Below are 12,126 nucleotides of genomic sequence, written 5' to 3'. Positions count from 1 at the left end.
CTGGTTTCAGTCTAAACTTTTTCGGGATGGCTGTAGCTCATGAGGTAGAGCAGGTCATCTACTGATTGGAAGTGTCTGTGAAGGTTCTCAGTCATCCAGGTCATCGTAGTCAAAGGAGCTTGCAAAGAAAAGCGTCTGGACTTCTTTAAGTTGCTTGAAGACGTTTCACCTCTCATCCGAGAAGCTTCTTCAGTTCTAAGGTCAAATGGTGGAGAGTCCCAGATATAAACCTAGTGGGAGTAACCCCCCACAGAGGGACAAAAGGACCCCCTGATGTGGGGGACAAAAGGACCCCCTGATGTGGGGGGTTACTCCCACTAGGTTTATATCTGGGACTCTCCACCATTTGACCTTAGAACTGAAGAAGCTTCTCGGATGAGAGGTGAAACGTCTTCAAGCAACTTAAAGAAGTCCAGACGCTTTTCTTTGCAAGCTCCTTTGACTACTGATTGGAAGGTTGGTGGTTCGATCCCTGGCTGCTCCAGTCTGCATGTCAAGTATCCTTGGGCAAGATATTAACCCCAAGTTGCTCTCCGATCGGAGTGTGAATGTACTTAGAAAGCACTATGTATAGAGACAGTGCTTGTGAGAATGGGTGTGATTGGGTGAATGTGGCATGTTGTATAGAGCGCTTTGAGTACTCCGAGAGAGTAGAATTAAGTATAGTATATAGGTTCTATATAAGAATCCATCCATTCACTTTTTTACCTTTATGCACAGTGCTTCCACTGTGTCACCTACTCAGCAAGACATGTACACAGTAAAGACTTGAAATACTTGTTGAATTTGGTCTGGCAAGTAAGCCTAATTTTTTTCACTGGATCTTTGTGTCTCATAACAAAACGTGCAAAATAGGACACCAGCCCATCATGTGGGCACATATTGTTCTGGAAGTCATCTGTTTATCCACTGACTTGTATTATGAATAGAGAACTGATTCAGATCTGCCAAACATCGTGATTGTAAATTTAAGCCCCTTTGAGCGAATCACCACAGCATCTAATAGTAATCTCCACAGATGTGCCTTCTGCTGAGAAAATCTCTAATTAGGAAAATGTTTAACTGGCTGGAAAAATGCTGAAAAAAAATAACCACTCATGACTTAGTTTCCCATATTTCCTTCTTTACTGTGATCCCCCCCAGTCACCCTCCTCAACAGAAACGATGGGGTCAGTAGCAGATACACTCAGTATCTTGCTCAAGGACACTTCAGCAAAACAGATGCTGGCTGTCAAGGGGCTCAAGCCACGACCTTCCAAATGAAGGACGCTCTCTTTAATCACTTTAGCGCTAGACTGTTATCTGACAAGGCCTTTGGCATCACCCAGTCATTCTCATGTGCTATGAATGACCTTTGGGCATGTGCAATTCAATATCCAACACTAGCTTTTTGGTTGAGTCAAATTAAACCCTGAAGAGTGGACAGCCTCAGCTGTATTCAAGGTCAAACATCAGAAATAACCTAAACCCTGCCAACCTCTCTCTCATCTGCATATGTCATCTTTTTCCCTTCATTTTTTAATGTATCAAACAACCTCCAAAAGGCAGACAGATTCCAAATATTACTTTTGTAAAGCCACATATATTGGAGAGTAATGAGGATGTAGTGCCATAATCAATTTTACAAGCAAATCAGTATTTCGTCAGCAAATTCTCAGATTTGTAAACCTAGTAAAACATTCAGCTAAAAACACAGAATGCCAAAGGGTCAGTGTCTGCAGTCTAATCCCACCGCAATAATCTGTTATTCCTATCATTTTACTTTTTTTCATAAGCTATAATAATGTTAATCAGCTTCTGCAAAAAATTCAAGGCAAGAAATAATGTTCACATTAGTAGAACTCTCTTAATGTGACTAAAAATAACTAGCTGCCTTGGTTTTTTAAAACTGAGTGTTTGCTGCTATGGTAAGAGAAAGTTAGAAAAAACTATATGCGTTTACCAGCAGGATCAATTCTTCTGTCATCAGAAACCATGTCTGAATAAACAATTATTCAAAAAGTATAAATACCCATCTTCTATCAGTCTAGTTCATTATACGCAGCAACAATCATGGGGAGACTGCTGATGTCCAGTTGACTGTAATCAACACCCTCTGCAATAAGGATAAGATACAGTAGGTCATTGCTGAAAAGGCTAGGTGGCCACAGAGTGCTGTATGCAAGCATATAAATGGAGAGCTGAGTGAAAGAGAGAAGTGTGATAGGAAAAGGCGAACAAGCAATACGGATGAGATGGACATGAGATGATTGTCAAGGTGATTCAAGATTTTGAGAATGCTTCACAAAGAGTGGAATGATACTGGTGTCAGTGTATCAAGAGACACTACACATGGATGTCAGGAAAAGAGCGGCAACCGTCGGACTCCTAATATCAAGAAACTCCTGAAGAAGAGACATCATGAGTGTCTTACCTGGACTAAGGAGAAAAAGAATAAGACCACTGCTCAGTGGTCCAGAGGCCTGTTTTCAGATTAAAGTAAATGTTTTGCATTTCATTTGGAAATCAAAGTCCCGGAGCCTGGAGGACGAATGGAGAGGCACATAATCCAAGGTGTCTGAAACCCAGCAGATGAAATGTCTGCAGTCTTTAGAAAGTCATTTCATCTGCTGGTGTTGCAGGTGGTGGTCCACTGTATTTTATCAAGTCCAAAATCAATACAGCAGTTTACCAGGAGATATTATGTTGACAAGCAATATGGAGATCCTGTGTTCCTTTTCCATCAGCATCTGTCCACAGTGCCAAACTACTACCAAATTGTTTACTCACCATATTACTACTGTACTTGACTGGTCAGCCAACTTGCCTGACCTGAACCCCAAAGACAATAGCCCATTCTCTACAGGGTATTGTCTCTAGAGGAAGATGAAAAACACTGGAGCCAAAAATACAGAGAACCTGAAGACTGTAATCAAAGCTCAAAAATCTCAGCAGTGCCAATGATGCATTGATGTAGAAATTCATTGTAAAGGAGCCCCAACAAAGTAGTGAGTGTACAAATTAGCATTAGATATATACAAATCGAAACTGCTCTGTTAAGGATTACCAATGACCTTCTGATGGCAGCTGATTCTGGTCTCCTATCCATTCTCATCCTTCTTGATCTTAGTGCGGCGTTTGATACCATTTCTCACAATATTCTCCTGAACCGGTTAGCTTCCATTGGTATTAGTCATACCCCACTTACCTGATTTACCTCCTATCTCTCAGACCGCACTCAGTTTATCCAACTTAAATCCCATTCTTCAGCTCTCTATCCTGTTTCTGCTGGTGTGCCCCAGGGTTCAGTATTGGGGCCTCTTTTATTCATTATTTATATGCTTCCTCTTGGTTATATATTCCGAAAATATAATATAAATTTTCACTGTTATGCCGATGACACCCAGCTCTACCTTTCTTCTAAACCCAATTCATCCCTCCCACCTACCTCCCTCTCAGACTGTCTTATTGAGATTAGATCCTGGTTCTCCTCCAATTTCCTCAAACTTAACAGTAATAAAACTGAAGTTTTACTTGTTGGTACACCATCTATCTTAACCAAATCCTACAGCTTTTCCATTAACGTTGAAAATTCTCCCACCCTTCCCTCCCCTCAGGTTAAGAGTTTGGGTGTCATACTTGATAATACTCTTTCATTCCAGTCTCACATTAATTACATAACACGGTCTGCTTACTTCCATTTACGTAATATTCACCGACTCCGTCCCTTCCTTACTCCCCATGCTGCTGCCATCCTTGTCCATAGTCTTATTACATCCCGTATTGATTACTGTAATTCCCTCCTATTTGGTCTCCCTAAAAGGTCCCTTCATAAACTCCAACTTCTTCAAAATTCTGCAGCTCGGGTCATAACTTGCACTCCGTTAAGTGCTCATATTACCCCAGTTCTTCAGCAGCTTCACTGGTTGCCCATAGAAGCCAGGATAAATTTTAAAATCTTACTTCTTGCATACAAGTGTATCCATAAATCTGCTCCTTCATATTTGTGTGACCTGCTCCATATCACCACTGTTTCCCGCACTCTCAGATCATCATCTGCTATTCATCTTACTGTTCCGTCCTCACACCTTATCACTATGGGGAACAGAGCTTTCAGTCGCTCTGCTCCTCGGCTCTGGAACTCTCTTCCTCCTGCACTGAGAAATATTGACTCCCTCTCCATATTTAAGACACAGCTCAAAACACATCTGTTTAAACTGGCTTATTCGCTTTAATGCTGATTTTATCTGTTGTCACGCTCTGTTTTGTAATTTTAACTTATTTTATGTATTTTATGACTATTGTTCCTTTTATTAATTGTGTTTTTTGTAAGATGACCTTGGGTTTCTGAAAGGCGCCCTCAAATAAAATGTATTATTATTATTATTAAATCAAATGGAGAGGGATCTAAATCAGCCACTCAAGTAATCCGTGGTGGGGCAACCATAAGAAAGCTTGTAACAGTAAACATAATGGGACACTTAAATAACCCTCACCAAGGTAAATATATAATTTAAAGAAGATTAAAAAAAAAAGCAAAGTTGCTAAAGTTGAAGCTATTCTGAGTTCAGAGTGAGCCACTAGCCAGCAGCCACAATATGAGCAAAGAATCAAAGCAGTTAGACAAATGAGGAGATAAGTGAAAAACAGAAGAAGGTTGCTATCCTGTTATCTGCTGAAACAAATGTAAGTAAATCACATGCGTTTTGTTATACCAATCTTCTGTGCCTGATTTTGGTTGGTATACTAAAATGCATCAGATAAAGGTGGGTGTACGTCAACAAATTTTCAGTTAATTATTTGTACCAGTATGAGAGCACAATTTTCAGTTGTTTTTTTTTTTTATACACCTTTCCCTCAGAGTTTTAGTGTGTCCATTTTATTTCTGTAAACTAATGTGTTTTTATATCTAGTTTTAGTTTTTAGTTTAGATTTCGTTAACTATAAAAACCTTGGTGTTACTGTAAATCCCAGCAAATCTTGTAGCGCTCAAGAATGAGAGAGAACACTAACATCTTCTGATTAAATCCTAGTTATTCCAACCTTTTACTTTCATTTAGCTACTTAATTGAGATTTCTCATCATTTAACTTTAAACAAACTCTGCTATATTAAGATTTCTTCCAAAGAACATGAAAGAAAGAAAAAACCTCAGAAATGCAGCTCACGATGAGCTTCCTTGTCTTTGTCCTTGGTTAGAAATCTTTTGAAGTCTTCCTCTTCAGTTTCTTTCATGTCTACCTGTCCCTCACTGAACACTAAAGTCGCTTCATGCCTCTTTGCTGGAGAAAAAAAAAACCCACCCTGGGTTCCCTTCGAATGAGTGTTAAATAACAAACATTAGGTAAGACCATATACCCTGAGCTGCATAAATCTACATAACTCCACAGTACTTTTCATGATCATGATGATGCAGTAAGATACACAAGCCAGCGAGGTGAAGCAAATCACACAGGTCATGATCACTGGTGATGGGTTTCCCTGGCAACTGTTAGGTTCTTTGAAAAACGTCCTCTGTGGTCTGAATTCCACCTAAACATGGTTTCTTGAGAAAAGGAAACACTAATGAGGAAACACTTTCCAACAGGGATCTGCTGCACGATAATGGCTGGCACTGGCTTCCCAGCTGCGCCCACCCACAGGCATGAAATGGTACATTTCAAAACCGCAGACGCAACTTAATGCACAGCTATTCTCAAGCGATGGCTGACTTACACCAGGATTAATTAGCAGACATGAAAACCTAAATAGATGCAACTAAATGCAACTATTATGTCATGTTTACATTCTTACTAATTCGGGAAGGGGAATTGATTGAATGCTTTCTGATACTGTTGATATCAATATTGTCAACCTACATTCATGTTTTCTACTGAAATGCTTTTGAGCAAAGCATGTCATTACTACTTAATCATTCCCCTGACAGGCAAACTGGATGAGAGTAAAAGAAAAAAGAAAACGTTTCTAAATGAGCTTGCAATATTAGGATGAGTGCGGGCACTATGAGGACACTATCTGAAATCTACTAGTGTATTGGCTCTTATTTTGAAAGTTCAGACGCTGCCTAGAAGAAAGCACAGTCCTTTCCTTTTCCTTGCGATTTCCCTACCAGCTGGCTCGTAAACCAGTTTGCTGCATTGGTCTTGAGATCATTCACCTTTGCTTTAACAAACACAGATGATTCAGTGTCCTGCTCAAGCACCCTTGTGCATTTGAGGGAGTAGGGCTCAAACCTCTAACACTGCAAACTTTTCAATTCACAACAGCGATACTACTACTTCCCCTGCATCTGTAACCTCTGGTGTCAGAGGTTACACAGGACCCTGGGCTTTTTTGGAAAGTATCCATTCACTTTTGATGAAAAAAAGTCAACATCCTAATGAGAAGAATTCATCACAAAGCCATAACTGCTGTGAAATTGCAGTGTAAAAAGGGTTTGTGATCCTATACATCAGCTTGAGTATTGGATTGTAGCATCTGTGTGTCGGTGAGAGTGTGGGTAAGTGTGAGGGAGGCGTCAACAGCTCCTGGAGGCTTCCACACTGCAGCTGTTGGAGACAAAAAAGTTAGAGAATATGTCGCTGTTTGTTCGATTTGTGTGGGTGCTGATGAAAGACATTTGTTGCTTCTTTTCTAATCAAACCTCCTACGAGCTCGGAGCCGCTTGCCGCACATACAGCGTGATGAACACATCAGCTGACTAAATTGAGCATTCATGAGATTATAAAGACATTCCTCAATGTAATGTGCTATGCGCACTGATAGTAAGAGATGTGATGATGGAGCGTCGCTAATTACTCATCAACATAATGTTCATCTCACACTTGTTTATAGGGTTAGCCTAACTGGCTGTTGACTGTATTGGATAAAAATCCACAAGGGTCGAACAAGCCTCGGGGATATAGCACATGTATGAAACCTTTGATATTGGAGCTATAATTTAAAAAAGGAAAACAGTTTCATTAACTGACATTAACATGAAACACAAGTACTCTGCTGTCTATTCAAAAATCTGAAAATATGACAATAATTGTGTTTTCTGTGCTACCAAAAGCAATGTTCAGGTAGATGTAGTGGATAAATGAGAAAAGTAAGACCTATATACGCAAATGCCTGCATGTTAATGTAAAGCAGGGGTGGGGAACTCCAGGCCTCAAGGGCCAGTATCCTGCAGGTTTTAGATATCAGCCTGGGTCAACACAACTAATCCAATGATTAATTCATTACCAGGTCTCTGGAGAACTTCAAGACATGTTGAGGAGGTAATTTAGCCGGTTAACTCAGCTGTGTTGGATCAAGGACATCTAAAAACTGCAGGACACCAGCCCTTGAGGTCTGGAGTTCCCCACCCCTGATTTAAAGGATGGTATGCTATCCTTTTCTGTAGCTCAACCTTCTCCTTTTTCCATCAACAAAGGTACTGCGCCAACTACACATTACTCCTGCAGTGCTCATCCATGGAAACCAATGCCATGAAGCTCATGACACATAGTTTCGGTGCTGATGTTATACCGAGAAGAGGTTTGGAATTCTGCATTTATTCAGTGAGCAGAACGTTGTTGACTTTTACCATTTGCACTGTGCACCTCAGCACTCGGTGACCCTGTTCTGTAACTTTTTATGGTGTGTCATGGTCTAGAATAAAGGGCTATTCTATTCTTTTCTAGATAGGAAGAAATATTATGAACTGACTTGCTGCACTGGTGGCTTTCTATTACAGTACCTCACTCAAATTCAGTCAGGCCATTCTTTTACAATTGTCTTTAAAGGCAGACTACATGGAAAGGTGCTTGATTTCATAGACCTGAATTCAAAGGTTAAAGGTGTGGCCCGATACTTTCGCCCATATAGTGCTTGTCAATCAACTGTAAATAAATTACAAAAAAATATTAAAAATGACTCATTCTCTGCTAATGCTCTGAGTATGGTTTTGCTTTCAATTATGGGTTTGAGAAACCTTTGAAACAAACACCTGGTCCAGATGTTGGGGAAGGAATGAGTGGCTGACGCTGCTCGTCTGTATTGGGATATGAATAACAAGATTTGTCATGGTCCAAATGTATCCACAAAAATAAATACATAAATAAAGTCACATCCACAGAACTAGTGTGTGTGTTTGTGTGTATATATAGCAAGATGTTCATTTGCACATTTTCTAATATCTTCATTTTCTAACAGAAAATAGAAAATTAATAAAACATTTGTTGTAGCCATCATCATCTCAAACAAATGCCCAACAAATGAATGGTAGTTAGTAGTGGGATCACTCCAAAAGACAAGATGTTGTTTTGTTTGGGAGTGAACTGTCCCTTTAAATGAGGTGAGAATAGAGCCAAAGAGTTGAATCTGTTTTTCAATAGATTCGACACCACAGTGTCTGCTCCCACCCCCACAACCTCACCTGTAGTCAGCCTGGAATCCAGAACCACACCACTGTGCCAGCCTCTCTCTTCACATGTTGCCTCCTGTGAGATTCCTGACACCCCTCCCCCACCCATCACCTTCACTCAATACCAGGTTGAGATGCAAATGAGGAGACTTCACTCAGGCAAGTCTGCTGGACCAGACGGAGTGAGTCCCCTTGTCCTCAAGACCTGTGCCCCCCAGCTGTGTGGAGTCTTTCATAAACTGTTTATGCTGAGTCTGAGTCTGCAGAGGGTCCCGGTGATGTGGAAGACATCATGCCTCGTCCCTGTACCAAAGACGCCACGTCCCAGTGGCCCCCAGGATTACAGGCCCGTGGCATTGACCTCCCACATCATGAAGACCCTGGAAAGGCTCATCCTGGACCAGCTGCGACCCATAGTAAGACCACACCTGGATCCCCTTCAGTTTGCTTATCAGCCTCGTCTCGGAACTGAGGACGCCATCATCTACCTGCTCAATCGTGTCTACACCCATCTGGACCAGCCGGCGAGCACTGTGAGGGTCATGTTTTTTGACTTTTCCAGTGCTTTCAACACCATCAGGCCGACCCTCCTGGGTGATAAGTTAGCAGCGATGCAGGTGGATGCTTCTCTGGTGTCCTGGATTGTTGATTACCTGACAGGAAGACCACAATATGTACGTCTCCCACAGTGTGTGTCTGACAAGGTGATCAGCAACACAGGGGCACCACAGGGGACTGTCCTCTCCCCCTTCCTCTTCACCCTCTACACCACAGACTTCAGCCACTGCACAGAGACCTGCCATCTTCAGAAGTTTTCTGATGACTCTGCGGTGGTTGGATGCATCAGCAGGGATGATGAGACAGAGTACCGGGCTGTGGTCGACTCCTTTGTCACGTGGTGTGAGCAGAATCATCTGCAGCTCAACGTGGCAAAGACCAAGGAACTGATCGTGGACTTCAGGAAGACCAGGAAACACTTGACCCCTGTTTCAATCCAGGGGGTCAGTGTTGACATTGTGGAGGACTATAAATACCTTGGAGTTCACATTGACAATAAACTGGACTGGGCTAAAAACACCACAGCACTTTACAGGAAGGGCCAGAGTCGTCTCTATTTTTTGAGGCGACTGAGGTCCTTCAACATCTGCCAGAAAATGCTGAGGATTTTCTATGAGTCTGTTGTGGCCAGTGCGATCCTCTATGCTGTTGCATGCTGGGGGAGCAGGCTGAGGGTCGCAGATGCCAACAGACTTAATAAACTAATCCGTAAGGCCAGCAATGTTGTGGGGATGGAGCTGGACTCCCTCAAGGTGGTGTCGGAGAGGCGGATGCTGTCCAAGATAAAGACAATGTTGGATAACACCTCCCACCCACTCCATGACATGTTGGTCAGTCACAGGAGCGCGTTCAGTGAGAGACTGAGATTACCGAAAAGCACCACTGAACGACACAGGAAATCATTCCTGCCTGTGGCCATCTCCCTGTACAACGCATCCACTTAACACACTGTTTGCTGCTACAACTACACATGTTTCTTTTCCAACTATTTATTTATGAGTGACTTATGTATGTATGTATGTATATATATGTATATATTGTACTATTCTTAGTTAGTGTATTGTCTGTCTTGTCTTAATGTTGGTTTAAAATGGAGCACTGTAACAAAAAATAATTTCCCCCAGGGATCAATAAAGTATTCTGATTCTGATTCTGATTCTAAATCAGATGTGATTAGGAAACAGATGAACAGAATTTAAGAGCCTTTTTTGCTACAGGATTCAGTGATTCATTCTTTAAAAGCCTGCTGTAACAACGTTAACACTGTATCTTATCACAGGCTGAAGAGAAACGACACCCAGGTCGACCCAGCCTAAACAGTGCTCCACTCTGACATCTGCGCCACTTCAAGTCACAAACCACTGGAGTGGAAACCGAGTGCAGATCTTTCTTCTGGCTCATCTTATAGATTTTAACATAACTCCAAGTTATGTAATGGCGCAGCACAAGAGATGTAGTTGACAAGCCGTGAAAGGCCAATGGTTTCCTGCAAACCAGCTTGTAGCCTTATAATCAAAGCAGCCCTGACAGAATTGGATTTAGATATGCAAACATGCACAGGTTCTATTAATAACCAATGACCTTTACTTGCAAAATTTCCTTTCATGACCCCCCCCAAAAAAAGAAAAAAGAAAAACATCTGCGTGAAATTTCTAGTCAAAGAAATTAAACATACATGTCTCTGAACTGTCGTTTATTATCCTATCCCACTGTTTCCACATGACTTCCACCCTCTTCCTTGGATTATTTAGTGTGTGCACCCATGAATGAACTAACAGCTTCACTGCGCAGTGGTCTGTCTGCTCCATAGGATTAGGCCATGAGCCCCCAACTGCCGGTGACAAACTGAAAACTAAAAACGCCAACAGCATATGGCGCAGGGGTTTATGGGATTACTCAATTAACAAGGTGACTCAGAGAGATACTAATCTGCAAAATGTTTCTTCGACTGAAATGCATGCAGTGGAGTAGAGTCTTTTGAGCACCCAATACCCAATTAAACACACACAGAGACACCTCCGTGTGTGGGGGTGTGGTTAAGCAGCCAGGTATAATTGTATTAAATGTAAAGCCATGCGCGTTCAAGCTCTTCGGGTGCTCATACCAACAAACTACCCAACGACGTTCATTCACAGAGGCAAAAACAACGTGCACCGCTGCTGTCAGCGGGAGGCTCATTAATTGTAATTATCCTGACACAAAGTGCGCCGCAGGCAGAAACACCACCTTCAAGTGCGTGCTGTGAGCGCTGAACGGGGCGCATGACGCACAACTGGACCAATCCGCAAGTGGACACCTTTTTCACGCAGTGAGACCGAAGAAGCGCTATAAAATTCAAAGTTTTGATTCCTAACCCAATATCCACAAAACTAGAATAAATATTTATGTGCCTAATTCATAAAAACGTTTAAAAAAGTCAATTTGTAATCCAGTATAATAACCTGCAGTTTCTTTCTTGTTCGTGTCCCTGTTTGCGTCCCACAAGACAACCAAGCGGGAACAACACTCATAGATTCTCATAACTTATTCCCCCATGACTTCCATATACATTTCAGACACGTTGCCCAGGGCTCGGTCTGCATTTGTTGTGCTGTAGCCACCGTGAGCTCGATTGGGGATGCTTACCGTGTGGAAAAGCGTTGGGTTGTACCGCATACAGGAAAGCATGGACCATGTGGAACAGAATCCCTATCGGTCCAGGTTCGTAATGGGCCAGCGTCTCGTAAACTCCCGCTGGCACATAGCCGAAATTCAACTTTCCTGGGGGTGGGAGTCTCCGCGGCTCCGTCTCTTGCTGGAGTTCGCCGGATGCCAGCCACAGCAACAGCAGGAGGAGGGTTCCCGGCTTCCACATCGTGTCCAAACGAAACACCGACCTGTCGTGAAACTGGAACTAAATTCTCAGTGATCGAGAAAACTGGACGGCGACTGCCCGGAATCTTGATTATTATCGGAGTGGGGGAAAAGAGAGAATACAGATAAAAGTGTTCCGCAGCTTTTTAAGTCCTGCTTCCCACCGAGCGACTTGTTCCGAGCATCGTTCCCCGCGGTCTGGAGCTCTTAGACGGACGCAAATCGGACGATCTTCTCCCACGTCCCCTGTATTCGATGCGTTTGGATGAGCGCGCCTGTCGCTTCCACTCCGGCATCTGTGCAGCACGGGGATGCGCTGCGTCACGGGAGCGGGCGATGGTGCGCGCC

The 12,126-nt window shown here is 42.6% G+C and overlaps 1 protein-coding gene across 13 annotated transcripts in view; it reads right to left on the bottom strand.

Moving 5' to 3' along the window:
• The window catches only part of prom1a (prominin 1a), an 85,599-nt gene extending 73,473 nt beyond the window's left edge, over positions 1 to 12,126 (bottom strand). For all 13 annotated transcript variants that reach the window (XM_085469326.1, XM_085469323.1, XM_085469324.1 and 10 more), the window contains exon 1: positions 11,551 to 12,126. In XM_085469326.1, the coding sequence (XP_085325452.1) occupies positions 11,551 to 11,779 (229 nt within the window). In that variant the 5' untranslated portion in view covers positions 11,780 to 12,126. The remainder of the gene's footprint in view (positions 1 to 11,550) is intronic.

This window comes from Copadichromis virginalis, linkage group LG2 (assembly GCF_057382275.1).
Source record: "Copadichromis virginalis isolate Kocher_CV1m ecotype Utaka linkage group LG2, C_Virginalis_male_GT1.1, whole genome shotgun sequence".
Classification (NCBI taxonomy): Eukaryota; Metazoa; Chordata; class Actinopteri; order Cichliformes; family Cichlidae; genus Copadichromis; species Copadichromis virginalis.
This window is presented reverse-complemented; position numbering and strand designations above follow the sequence as displayed.